This window comes from Prionailurus bengalensis, chromosome B3, assembly GCF_016509475.1.
Source record: "Prionailurus bengalensis isolate Pbe53 chromosome B3, Fcat_Pben_1.1_paternal_pri, whole genome shotgun sequence".
NCBI lineage: Eukaryota > Metazoa > Chordata > Mammalia > Carnivora > Felidae > Prionailurus > Prionailurus bengalensis.
The window spans coordinates 119172670-119185498 of record NC_057355.1 but is presented as its reverse complement, the minus strand read 5'-3'; the positions used below and the strand labels follow the sequence as shown (position 1 = coordinate 119185498).

General features: G+C 54.0%; 1 protein-coding gene across 4 annotated transcripts in view; it reads right to left on the bottom strand.

The window, feature by feature from the left end:
* Positions 1-1234: 1234 nt before the first annotated feature.
* The window catches only part of PAPLN (papilin, proteoglycan like sulfated glycoprotein), a 33540-nt gene continuing 21945 nt past the window's right edge, over positions 1235-12829 (bottom strand). For 3 of the 4 annotated variants that reach the window (XM_043556530.1, XM_043556531.1, XM_043556532.1), the window contains 10 exons: positions 12622-12760; positions 11081-11558; positions 10237-10374; positions 10006-10130; positions 9559-9712; positions 8855-8992; positions 8001-8128; positions 7809-7917; positions 5342-5508; positions 1235-1676 (listed from right to left, as the gene is read on the bottom strand). In XM_043556530.1, coding sequence (XP_043412465.1) covers positions 1501-1676; positions 5342-5508; positions 7809-7917; positions 8001-8128; positions 8855-8992; positions 9559-9712; positions 10006-10130; positions 10237-10374; positions 11081-11558; positions 12622-12760 — 1752 coding nt within the window. In that variant the 3' untranslated portion in view covers positions 1235-1500. Of the gene's footprint in view, positions 1677-5341; positions 5509-7808; positions 7918-8000; positions 8129-8854; positions 8993-9558; positions 9713-10005; positions 10131-10236; positions 10375-11080; positions 11559-12621; positions 12761-12829 lie in introns of those variants that run through there. The other variant, XR_006293432.1, reaches the window with a different exon arrangement.

The following is a 12829-nucleotide window of genomic DNA, read 5'->3' as shown; positions in this document are numbered from 1 at the left end:
TCAGGGTGTTTTTTTGTTTTGTTTTGTTTTTTAAAGAAAAAGCTTCCAGTATGGAAGAGGGTTGAGAACCACTTGTCTAGATTGAGTTTTATTGTTTCCCTAACCTTGGCCCGCTCTTCTGTGACTAGTTCTAAGAACTAGCTAACCTCAGACTTACCTTCTAAATTACATTGCCAATTGGCAAATAAGGAATTGGGGAGTCCAGGAAAATAGCCCTTAGTTTCCAATTTGTATAGCAAAACCAGCCATGATAAATGAAAGGGGATGCTCCTCTGTATTTTTTTTTAAATGGAAAGAAAAAAATACCTCTGCCCCTAACCCATGTTTCCTGTGCTGAATGAGAGGTAGACGAAGAAGTATCACTCACCCATGATGCAGTTTGTCTCTTTTCCAGCCAGTGCGTTGGTAATAAAAGTCAGCTTTCCCTATAATGCCTGTCTTTCCTGTGTCCCAGAATAACCTGTCGCTTAGCCTTGGCTTAGCCCAGCCAGTCTACTGGAGGATGGGTAGAAGGTTAAAGTGGAAAGGGACCTGGAAGCTCATTGAATCCAGGCCTCTTGTTTAGCAGCAAGGAACCGGAGGTTCTGAGGGATGGAGAAGGATTTCTTCCAACTGAAATCCCTTCATTGTTAATACATTGCCTTCTCCTCCATTGGTCCCCTGTCCTGCTGCTCCCTGTTTTTAATAGTCTGATTTGTATCTGGAAGCAAACATTTTGCTTCACAGATTCCTGCTTGGGGAGGAGAGGCTCCCAGTTGGTCACTGTACAGAACAGGTCTGTCAGCTTGATGCAGGTGTGAGGCAGTCCTCACCACCAGGCTCTGCAGGTCAGCCTCAGGCGGAGGGCTTCAGGCACCAGCTTCTGCTGAAAGTAAGGAGCTCCCCCCGACCCCGGCCCCATCCTGTCATGCTCACACAATAACGCAGCTGCCGCTCCTTCATCCCACATCCCTGTACTGAGCCTTACGTGTCGTGTTCCACTTTGGCAAGAGCTTCACAAACATGCCATTAACTGTATGTACAGATGCGAGTTGAAGCTGGTTGCTACACTACCTGGAAGGGGGAGGTTGACTAGAGTAATGGACCACTGTTTGACACTAGATGAGATGGAGTTCTAGCAAAGAAACTTGCCTGACACAGCAAGAGTTAGCGTGCCCGTGTGAGACAGGTGTTAACTTTGAACCCATTACACACCTCCCCACCCAGCTTTAAATGAAGTGAGAACCCTGGTAGCTTGCTTTAGAACCCAGTGAATTGATCCTGTATAACAAATTATAGAAGGAAGCCGTAAAGTAAAGGGTGTCCTTATCCAAGCAGACTCCTCTTGACCGCTGCCTGTAGTGTCGGAAGCGAGGCAGGTGCTGTCTGCTGCCGAGGCACAGCACTGGGGGGGGGGGGGGGGGCGGCGCTGAAAGAGCCCATTCTCTAGAAGATCTCTCCCTTTGCCAGCCAGAGACAGCAGCCCGAGACTTGCTTCAGGACTGGGGCTGGAGCTAGCCTTCATCCCTGCTGCCAGACAGGCCGAGCATGAGGCTGGAAGCGGGAACAGCTAGCACAGCAGAAGCTGGAGTAATACTCGTTGCCACAGAGCTGGGCCTGCAGGATCAAATCACAGTTGGCCAGCTCAGGCTGATCCATACACTCCCTGCTGAGGTCCCTGGACTGGGCTGCCAGTGCTGTAAAATAAGGGAGAGAAAGTGGTTAAGGAAGCTGTGTACGCTGAAAAGTCCCACCTATTCTTTCTTTGCCTTAAAGGAAAGCAACACTAGATCTGCCAGATTCCCAAAAAGTACAGTTATTCTGGAACCTTTTAACACGTGTGTCTACAGTGCCTCCCCACCCCCTGCCATGGGCCTCATTTAGGCATGCAGTGGTCCTCCGGTTGTCCTGCAACCTCAGCCCAATGCAGACTCCCAAATAGTGACTGACGGGATGATTAAACATCTCCTGAAGTTAACTCCTACCCTTGCAATTGTGACCTGAAGAGCTGAATGACAGCTGCCTTAGCCCCTGGACTGGGAAGGGAGTAGGATCAACCTAAGTAAAATTCTGAGTTGGCAAGAGCTGTCCTCTCATTGCTGATTTAATGTGTTGTGCCTTCAGTAGCCCCAGTGCATCTCAGTCGCTTCGTTCCCCATCTTCCCAATTTTCCCACACTCCCCCGCCCCCCAGAGAGAGCAAGTATTAGGCAAAGTGATTAGAACAGCCTTGTGAACTATGGCTCTAATACTGTACTGAGCACAAAAATGCTGGTTGCCACCCCACCCCCCGCCAAATGTGCCAGGGGCTTCTGTATCTTAAAAATCCTTGTGAGAAGGGCACCTGGCTGGCTCAGTCAGTAGAGCACGTGACTCTTAATAGCTGGGTCAGGAGTTCGAGCCCACGTTGGACATAGAGATTTAAAAAAAAAAAAAAAAAAAACGCCTGGCTGGCTCAGTTGGTACAGCACGCAACTACCTATCTTGGGGTCATGAGTTCCAGCCCCACGTTAGGCATGGAGACTACTTTAAAAATAAACAGGACTACTGAAAAAACAACCCCTGTGTTTCATTCTGCTTCTTCCTTATAGGACTGAAGTGGCCTTACCTAGTTAACTTCCCTTTCCCTTCTGGAAGGGGCTTTTGGCTTAAGCCAGAGTGACACCTTCCCTAAAGTCAGACCTCATAGGCTTAATCTTTCTCTCTCCCCTTGCTTCCTCCCAAAAATACAACTAACAGACTTTATCTGAGTAGTGAATGACTTTTGGTATATCAGTATAATGAGAATACAAACTACAGATGACCCTTGAACAACTTGGGTTTGAACTGCATGGGTCCACATTTTTTTTTAATGAATACTGTATACAGTACTATATTTCCTTTGATTTTCTCAACAATTTCTCTTTGTTGTAAGAATACACTATATAATACATATACAATATGTGTTATCAGTAAGGCTTTGATCAACAGGCTATTAGTAAAATTTTTGGAGAGTCAAAGTTATACCCAGATTTTTGTAAAGAGTATTGGCACGCCAATCCCTGTGTTGCTCAAGCATCAACTGTACCTACATTTACATAAATAGCAAGCCATTCGTACATATTAAGAAATCTGTCATTCTGGCATCAACTTTCTCTGAGCAGTTGCAGCCCGGGGGCCTATCACAGGGCCCAGAGGTTTGGGGTCCCACATGATGGTTAAGCACACCAGCTCTGGAGCCAGAAGGCCTGAGCACAATCCTGGCTCTCCTATTCCCCAGCTGGGTGACTTTGGGCAAGTTACTTAAGCTCTCTGCCTGTGTTTCCTCATCTGAAATGGAGATGATAATAGCACCTTGGGCACACAGTAACTGTGGCTAAAATTTGAGTGCTTACCTGTGTTTTGTTCCATAGCCTCATTCCCTCTCACTCAAAAAAGTGAGTGATGCCCTATGTTCTATCCTTACAGTGTTTTAGGCAAGTCTTTTAGGCAAGAAGGTTGAGAGGTCCTCAAAAGAAGTATGTCCCTTACACCAGAGCAAGACTAGGTCAAGACCCCCTACTCTGATGCTAACATTAATTGCAGTATGCCACCAGACCATGAATAGGGCAGAGTGAGGCATGAGGCAGCCTCAAGCAGTGAGACCCTACAAAAAGCATAAACAGGTGAGAGCAGAAGTCTGCAGCCTAATCAGAATGAATACAAAGACAGGAGAGACCGCTTCTAAGCATGAAAGGTGCCCACAAAATATCTAAGATTAGCAGCACTCTTCCAGCAGAGGGCAGGAGCCTGACTCCGACGGCTCCTGTCCTGTCCGGGAGGCCCATCATGCCAGACCATTTCAGCTTACAACCACACATCAGCAGGGGCCCCACCAGACTTTGCCCTCAAACAAGGCTCTGATTATAATTCGGCTTCTCCTGTAGACAGATCTACAATTAATCACAAACATGAACACCTGGCTCCTCTGACAGCTCTTTTTCTCACATAAATCTGCATTCTGGTTTATCTAGAGTCTTGTTAAGTTTGGTTGGTATGTAGACAAGAGATCAGTACGCTGGGCACAGTAGAGATGAGAAGCGGCCCCTGCAGCACAATGTTTTTGCCAAGGTAATGCCTTCATGCACACATGCACTCAGTCACCAAGCCTGAGCACCTAGTGATGCCAGGCACTGACCTGGGGACCTAAGGACTCGAATCCCAGTGGCTGTCCTAAGGAGCTCACAAACTGGAAGCCTACATGTCAGTCTGATCCACTAAGCAGCATTTCTACCGCAGACCTTCATCCTCTAGCACTGGCCAGTTCCCACCTTCGGCGTAGCAGACAGGCGGCAGCCAGGCCTGACAGCCCTTGCTAAAACAACACTCTTGGTGCAGTGCTGCAGCCCTGATTGCTGTGAACGTCCAGGCGGACAGGAAAGGCCCTGGCACCTTTCCCCCAAGCCTGCTGGAGGCCTCCTGAGAACTGGTGGCTCGGCCTGGGGCACTGCCCTGCTGTCCAGGCAATCCATGAACCCAAACCAAGGACACGTGGAAGGGCAGGCTGGGCACAGGGCAGAGCCTCCTCTGCCCCCTTCCCTCTGGCTTATTTGAAAATAGGGCTCTTATGAATCCATCTTCTCAAAATGTGAAAATAAGTGCATCTCCAAATTAACACCTCTCAAATTAGACTGCATCTGAATTGATGGTCTCTTAGCACTGTGTCTTTAACAGCATGTTTTTCTTAGTGGTATGAAACTAATTGTTTTGCGATATGGTGTTTAGGTTTATTGAAATGTAACTCAGAGCAAGAGCTAGAGAATATAAAATATCAAACTGCCCAGTAACAGGTGTGATACTTCAGGGAAAAGAAAATTAAATATGAGGACTAGGTTGTAGTCCCAACTGGGCCACTAATTTGCCGTGTGACTTGTGGAAACATCACGTAAGGTCTCTGGATATCTGTCTCATTTGTAAGATGACGATACTAATACTTGCCCTTCCCTTTCTGAGTTATATGGTCAAAGGGCCATGAAGGCACTTCTCAATCATAGGACCACTTTTTGCCACCCTAATTAGAATGGACAGACTTAATGGTCTGCCTTAAGTATTACATATCCTACTTCTCGAGATCAGTAAGTCTAAATGATATTTAACGTCATCTATTAAACTATTACCAGATGCCCATCATCTGCATTATTTCCCTCACCTCGCCGCAGCCCTCTCAGGTGGTGGAATAGCCCTCTGTATATGTGAGAAGAGGGAGGCTTAGGAGAGCCCCTTGCCACAAGTGACGCTACCAGGAACCGGCAGAGTGAGCCAGGACTCAGACTAGAGTCACTCAGACCTGCGCAGCACAAAGCCGGCTTTTGGAAACAAGTGAGTCCCTGGGGTGGGCCTCTTACCCGGCGGGCCCACCTTCACCTCCGTGCTGCGGCTGACTGCCTGGCTTCCACGGTAGGCACTGCACGTGTAGGAGCCCTCGTCTCTGGGCTGCAGGTTGTGGATCAGCAGTGTGCCATCTGGGGACTGGTAGACTCGGTGCCCGTCGGCCCGCACCGGCAGCCCATTCCTGAAGGGGACAGGACACTGGGAGAGCCGTCCATGGCCTCTGGTCTTGAGGCCCTAGGAGGCCATGCTGCCACTCCCAGTGCCCCAGAGCCCAGAGACAAAGGGAGGAGGTAATCACTGTGGACAGAGGACCCTCACTTCAAGAAAGAGATGGGCCAGGTGCCAAAAAGAACACTATCAGAGCAAAATAACTCAAAAGTAGAGGGAACTCACCCCAACTGAGCACACTGGTCTAAGTTACCATGAATTTGCCTCTTACCCACAAGGGAAGCCCCACTCTCACTTTTTATCAGCAACAGTCTTGCCAGCGGCTGTGTGGTGGCCCTGTGCTGGGCAAGCGACGTAAGCGCTCCCTGCCTTGAGGGTACTGGGGTAGGTGTTTAGGGGCACCCTCCCTGAGGAAGACAGAGCTGAGACCCAACTTGAGAATGAGGAGGAGCAGCTGGCCAGCCAACGGGAGAACAAAGGGACTCGGGAGCTGGAAGGCAGAGGCCATGGTCAGAGCAGGGAAGGAAGTGGACAAGGCCTCAATGGGAGTTTGGACTGGACCCTGGGGGGAATGGAAGAGTGTGAAGTAAGCAGGACTGACAGAGTATCTGCCCTTGGATGACTGGGCCTAGGACAAGCCTGAAAGCAGAGAGCAGGAAAGTGGCTCCTACAGAAGTGCACACATGGGTAAGGGGAGGATGTGCAAGGTAAGGGAGGAGAAATGAAGGACCACAGTGGTTACTCAGGGTTGCTGGGTAATGGCGGTGCCCCTCCACCATGGGGAGATCCAGGGCAGGGAGGACAGGTCAACGGTGAGTGTTCTTTTCCACCATTTGGCATTCTGGATGCCCATGAGATACAATGCCCATGAGATGCATTGGATTTGAGGTCTGGACCCAGACAGTCTATCAGCACTGGGTGGCCCTGGAAACCACGTGTCAACAAGGTTGCCCAAGGTGAAGTTAGACAAGCCAAGGACCAAGGACAGACCCTGAGGTGCATCCGCCTCCGAGACATTGGTGTGAAAAGGTAAACCAGCCAGGAAAACAGAAGCAGCAGCCAGAGAAGGAAGAACATCAGAAGACAGTAGTTTCCTGGAGCCAAGAGGAGGGAGCATGTCAGGAGGTGCAAATGGTCAGCAGAAGAACACCTCTCAGGTCATGTGGGGACTGAGATAACGTCCAGAACGTTTAGGAACAGGTCAGTATCCTGGAGTGGTGGGTGGATGTGAGCCCCTGTGCAAGGACTGAGCTGTGAGTAGGGGGTGAACAGGTGGAGACCCCCAGTATGAACAGCCATACTGTGAGGGGGAGACTCCAGATGAGGCCAGGGTCTGCAGGGAAATACAGGGTCAGAGGAGGGTATCTTTTATGTTATGCTTTGAAAGCGGGGACTCCTGAGCATGTTTGCTGCTGGTAAGATCAAGGAGAAGCAAAATTGAAGACAGAAGCGCGAAAGGATAATCAGAGGCCCGACCTGATCAAGGCAGGCCTGCACCAAGAACAACTGCTGAAAAGCCTACGGAGGCTCCCTGCCTCCCTCCTGCGTGCAGGCCCCTTTCCATCCTGACATCATCTCTCCAGTACTCACCTCTGAGGCTTGATCAAGAACATCCTTCCCCTCCTCAGCCAAAGTCACCTGCGTTGCCACCCTTTGATTCCCCCAGATAGAAGGCAGCCTCAGTGCTCCGTGCACAGATAGCACTGAGGGCAGACCTCTAGAGCTCAGGGGACACAGGGCCATCTCCTGCCTGGGGAGTATCTGGGGGGCTCAGATTACCCCCAAGACCCCCAGAGCCTAGGCTATTGCTGACACACTGCAAGGAGGAAGGGGGCCAAAAAAAAAAAGTTGCTGAAAGAAGGAATGAACGAATAAAAGAGCAACTGATCTGGTGTAAACGACACTGAAGTCCCCACAGCTGAGTATACCCAGTGGTTCTCTACCCCCATCTCCAGATACTGTCAACTGTCATGACTTGGGAGGAAGCACTACTGGCATCTAGTGGGTGGGTGGCCTGGATGCTGCTGAACACCCTACAATACACAGAACTGCCCCAACCACCAAAAGTTATCAGGTCTGAAATGTCAAGAGTGCCGAGGTTGAGAGACCCTGGTGTAGCCCAACCAAAAGAAAGAGAGCAGTCCTGTGGGGCCCCGCTATGTAGGGAAGGGGGTGCTGCCACCAGGCCTGCAGGTAGGAGTTGAAGAATGAAGGCCGCGGGCAGTGGGAACAGCAGTATCGCTGCAGAAAGGTGAGCGTCTTCTCCAAACTACGAGCCTCTGAGGGCCAGGCCTGCCTGGAATAGAGCCTTACCTGGACCACCTGATGTTTACACTTTCTCCTGTCACCACGCATAGCAGCCTGGCCGTGTCACCCTCTGGCACCAGCATAGTAGAGGGCAGCTCTGTGATGGCCAGCTCCCCTAGGGCAAGGAGGAGGCATTGTCAGCCACCACACCAGTCCTGCCCCACCTGTGCCACCTGACCCTCAGGACTGCCACCTCACCCAGAACTCTGAGCTGGACCCATCTCTGGTCTCGGTCCTGCCCGTTGAAAGCGACACAGGCATAGAAGCCGCCATCTTCCAGAGCCACGTGGCTGATGACCAGAGAGCCATCGGGCTGCAGCTGGTGTCTAGAGACAAAGCACAGTCAGGTAGCTCCTCCCCCAAGGTGCTGGAAGAAATGGGGGTGGGGCAGGGTCTTCCTTTCCCCATAAGAGGCTGAGTAGCCCTTTCAGTGGGGTCTGAGCAAAGAGCCATCTAACCTTAGGCCCTGAGGTCCTCCAGATGCTGAGCTCTCTCGTTTACCTGAAGGTACCTGGCTTTTAAGCCCGGCAATAAACCATTTCCAATATCCAAATACAAAATAATTCTGGTTTGGGTTTCTAGTTCTTGCTGTGCTCATTCAGTAGACTCAAATCTTGGTTCTGCCACTTAGGAGCTGTATGGTGTGTTAAACTCCTGTGTGTCAAATGGGGATAAAATAGCACCTACCTCCACATGGCTCTCCTGAAGACTGTATGATAGAGAACAAGCCGCCTACTCCTAATGGGCACGATACATGCCCATGCTGTTATGGTTACAGCCAGAAATGGGTCTGCCTCCATTTTGTCCCTCAGCCATCACCTCTCCTTAGCTAGCCTGTTACTTCTGTCCACTAACCACAGTGGAAAGACCCAGAAACCCAAATGTTGGTCTGCCCAAGGAGCCCTACCCCCAGCGGTATCCTCTCTCAAGAGCCCCTGGAGTCCTGCTCAGGACTGACCAGAGGTGGCACCTGGCAGCTCCCTCCCCTGAGGCCTGCACAGGGTCAGGGGCTAAAGGCGGGACAGGAAGGGGAAGAGAGGAGCTGAACAAACCTGGGGGAAGAGAGGGGCTGCCCATCTCTTTGCCACTCAATGGCTGGGGGTGGGAAGCCCTCAGCACGACAGGTCAACCGGATCCGCTGACCTGGATGGGCGTCCACCACCCTAGGCTGGTTCCTGTCCAGAAGCAGCCTGCAGAACAAGCACCCCACAGCCATGAGAGGGGGGACTCTGTCTGCACAAGCATCTGACCCCCTTCTCCCTCTCCAGCCACATTCAGCTTCCTAAGAAAGCTGCTCTGTGCTGGTCAGGACATCACCAATAACTACCCGGGGCAGTCTAAAAGCCACCTCCAGCTTTCTCGCTTTCCCCACCCCCAACCACCACCCCAGAATCTCGACTGTCTGCTCCCCGCCCTGCACATCTGCTTTGAGATCCTGCACATCTGCCCTGCACAAGGCACTTTGACTTGAGCCCCTCCAGCCTTCTGCAACCCCTCTATAAACTCCCATCAAGGCCATCTCAGGCTCTCCAGCTCCTGCTCTGCTTCCCCTCCCTCAGCTCCTGTGCCCTGGGCCATGGGCCAGTCTCAACTGTTTGGGGAAGGGAAGAGGGCTCCCTTTCCACCTCCCTAGTCCTTGCCCGGCAGAGCCCTGTGACCCCACCCACTCTCCCTTCCTTTCACCACTGGGACCCCCATCGGCCCTGGCCCTCCAGTGGGGTAGGCTGAGAGCAGAATGGCGTTGCTGCACTGTTACCTGGTCGTGGGCCGAATCTGCAAGGAGGAGACAGCCCCCAGGCCCCCCGCGTTCCCCACTAGGCTGGACTCCCGAGGACTGTGGCCCTGGGCTGGGTCCCTGGTCTGAGGGAAGTGCCTTGGCTCAGCCTCAGACAGCACGGCCACGTCACCCCCTGTCATGAGGCCAGGAGAAGGGGTGAGCTGTGGGGGGAATGCAGTGGAAGGAAGGAAGGGCCACGAGGCTGGCCAGGGACGTGTGGAAAAATGAGGGTCACGAGGGGGAAGACATCCACCTCGGCCCAACTGGAGCACGTGGTCCCTGCCAGCAGAAGGGGCCCCTCCAGCGTGGGAGCACCCTGGCTCAGGCCCTCCCAGCCAGCGCCTCCCACCTGGGGCCATGACAATCCTCTGGGTGTGGGGTGGGGACGGAGACCTGTTCCGCTGGGCGTGGGGTGGGGACAGAGACCTGTGACACGAAGCTGGATCTTCTGAGAGTCACGGCCTGGCCTGCTGCTGCCACAGCTGTAGGTGCCAGTGTCCTCTGCCCGCAGGGGACTGATGACCAGGGAGCCATCGGGCTGCAGCTTGTGCCTGAATGAGGAGGACAGTGAGCCCAGGCCCCCTCAGGCCCCAGTGCTCCTACCAGAGTGCTCCTACCGTAACCCTGCCTGCACCCTCCCATCCCAGGGGAGATCACCTGTCAGAGGAGATGGGCCGCCCATCTTTCTGCCACCTGGCGTGGGGCTCCGGGGAGGTGTCGTCTTGACAGAAGAGGCGCACTAAGTGCCCCAGGGCCGCCTGCACCAGGGCTGGCTCTGAGCCTGCCAAGCTGATCCTGGGAAGTGGGGGTGAGAACCTGCACTAACAACACAAGCGCCAGGGCCAGGGACTCCCCCTCCATCAGTGTCCCACCACAGAGAGCTCAGTGCCCATCCTGTCTCAGGCACCTTTGGGGTCACAGGGTCCCCTGGGAGGCCCAGCTCTAGAAGCCCGTGGCCTCAGGAATTCACTCCACCCCCACCCCGGCTCCCCACCATGCCCTTGGACGTAGCTACCTCAACCTGGTCCTGCAACAGCAGCAAGGGAGGTACAGAGCCCAGGGCGTGGAGAGGTCGGGAGAGAGAGCTCACACCAGATTCCCGTGTAGAACTAAACCACTGCTTGATCCCTTTGGAATTTCAAGTTTTACTTATTTGTTTCTATTCTCCCCAAAAGTCTCATTAATAGGACATAGTCCCAAGACTGTGGAACCCATACTAAATCTAAGAGAGAATATCACCATTTTGCAGGTCAAGAAACGGAGGCTTGGAGAAGTTGGATGAGTTGCCAAAGGTCACGAAGCCCGCAAGCTTTTCCAACTAGACAGGCCCCGGGGCGTCCCGGCAAGATCAGACCCAGGCACCCACCATCTATTGGCGAAGGCCCCCCCAGGCAAGACCATTTGGAGGATTTGAGGTTAGGGATGGGGCGGGAGGATCTGCGGACTTCAGGGTTTGAGCTCCAGTGGGCGCAGCTCCTGACCTGGGGAAGGTAGGCCTCACCTGTAGGAAGAGCTGTGGGAGGGCGCCGCTGGCCTCCCGGCATCTCCACCCAGTCCAGGGGCACTGGGCCCAAGCTCCTGGCTCAGGGGCCTCTCTCCAAAGGCCTGGGCGTGGCCCTCCTCTCCAGGCCCAGGCTCTCGGTCTCGCCACCAGAGGCCACCAGAAGGCAAGGGCCTCGTCTGGACTGTGGCCCCCGTCCTGTGCCCGCCGGCCTCTTGCTGGCCTCCAGGACCGCTGCCACCACCGTCTCTATGGGTGCTCTGGCCAGAGGCCCCAGGCTCAGGTCTGGGGGGCTCCTGTTGACGTCCCCGGCAGCTGTTCACGCACTCCTCTTCGGAGGCAAAGTTATTGCCGTTGCCATGGCACCCGCCATACCAGAAGCGGTTACACTGGCCCACGGAGGGGACGAAGTACCAGCGGGCGGCCCAGTCCGTGCAGGAGCCATGGGCACTGGGCAGCAGGCACCGCACAGGGTAGGCTGAGGGGACAGGGAAGGGGCAGGGAGGGGGCAGGTCATCAGGCTGCAGATACTGCCCCGGCAGAGCTCTGCCAAGAAGTGCCCACCGCCCCCTCAGCCTCAGATGTGGGAGCCAGGCTCTTCCCAAGTTCACAGAGCGGGTCTACGCCCCTGTCTGGGCCCCTGACCTGGCCCTGGGGACAGTCTGCTCACTGCCCAGACCTACCTGGGCTGGGATCACCAGCAGCCTCCGGGATCAGCCCGTCCACCTCCACCCACAGAACTAGAGCGCTCCAGAAGGTCAGGGCCATGAGCAACCTGGACTGGCTCCCTCATGCCCCTCCCCATGCCTGACCCAGGTCCCTAGAGTACACACACGCACTGAGCTTGGCTTTGATGTACTTAGCTCGAGATAAGAACCCAGCCCTCAGCTCGCAGGGACATCTGTGAAGAGGCCCAGCCTCTGAACCCGCCTCCAGCCCCCAGCCAGCCTGTTCTAACGGCCTACCTTCCCAGCACAGCCCTGCTCTGCCTCTCTACGGACACAGAGGTGACTGCGGCTGGCCCCTGCGGGGGTCCCATCCAGGGACCAGCCTCCTGCAGACTCTGACCACCAGCCCATCTGGCTTTTGAGGTTCCCATGAGGGTCCCTGCCGGTGCCACCCACATATCCCATGCTCCAGTCTCAATGACCTCCCTCTAGGACTCATCCCAGGCAGGGTGGGGACATCCCTGTCCATCTGGGCTCTGACCACCCTATACCATCTCTGCCTCTGGAAGGGGCTGAGCCCCCATGGTGGGGGCGGGGCAGGACAAGCCTTCCTTGTCTGTGGGCGCCCTGCCTACAATTCTCCCCAACTCCCACAAGCAGTCAGATGGTTTCAAATGCAAACTGTTGGAAACAAGAACAATATGGCACTGTTCTCTGACCTGGCACCTAGCAGGTGATCAGTAAATATTTGTCAAAGAAATGAATGAATAACTGAGCTGGTAGGAAGATCTGGGTGGGGCTCTGTGGTGGTTAAGGGGGGCAAAGCGGGACCACAGCCTACTCACCAGGAAGGATGAAGGGGCATCCACTCACCATAGCCGGGCTGGCCCACACAGCCTTCCCCAAGAGGACCAGCAGCAGAGGCCACATTATCATAGCAACAGCCAAACCGGGAGCCCTGGCACTCACTGGGCTCCTTCTGCTGAGCCTGGGGCTGGTGGGCCTTGGGAGCCTGCGGAGGAAACCCAGACTGGGAAAGTTGGGAATAGGTCTGGCTCTTGGTGGGGACTCTAGGCTGCCT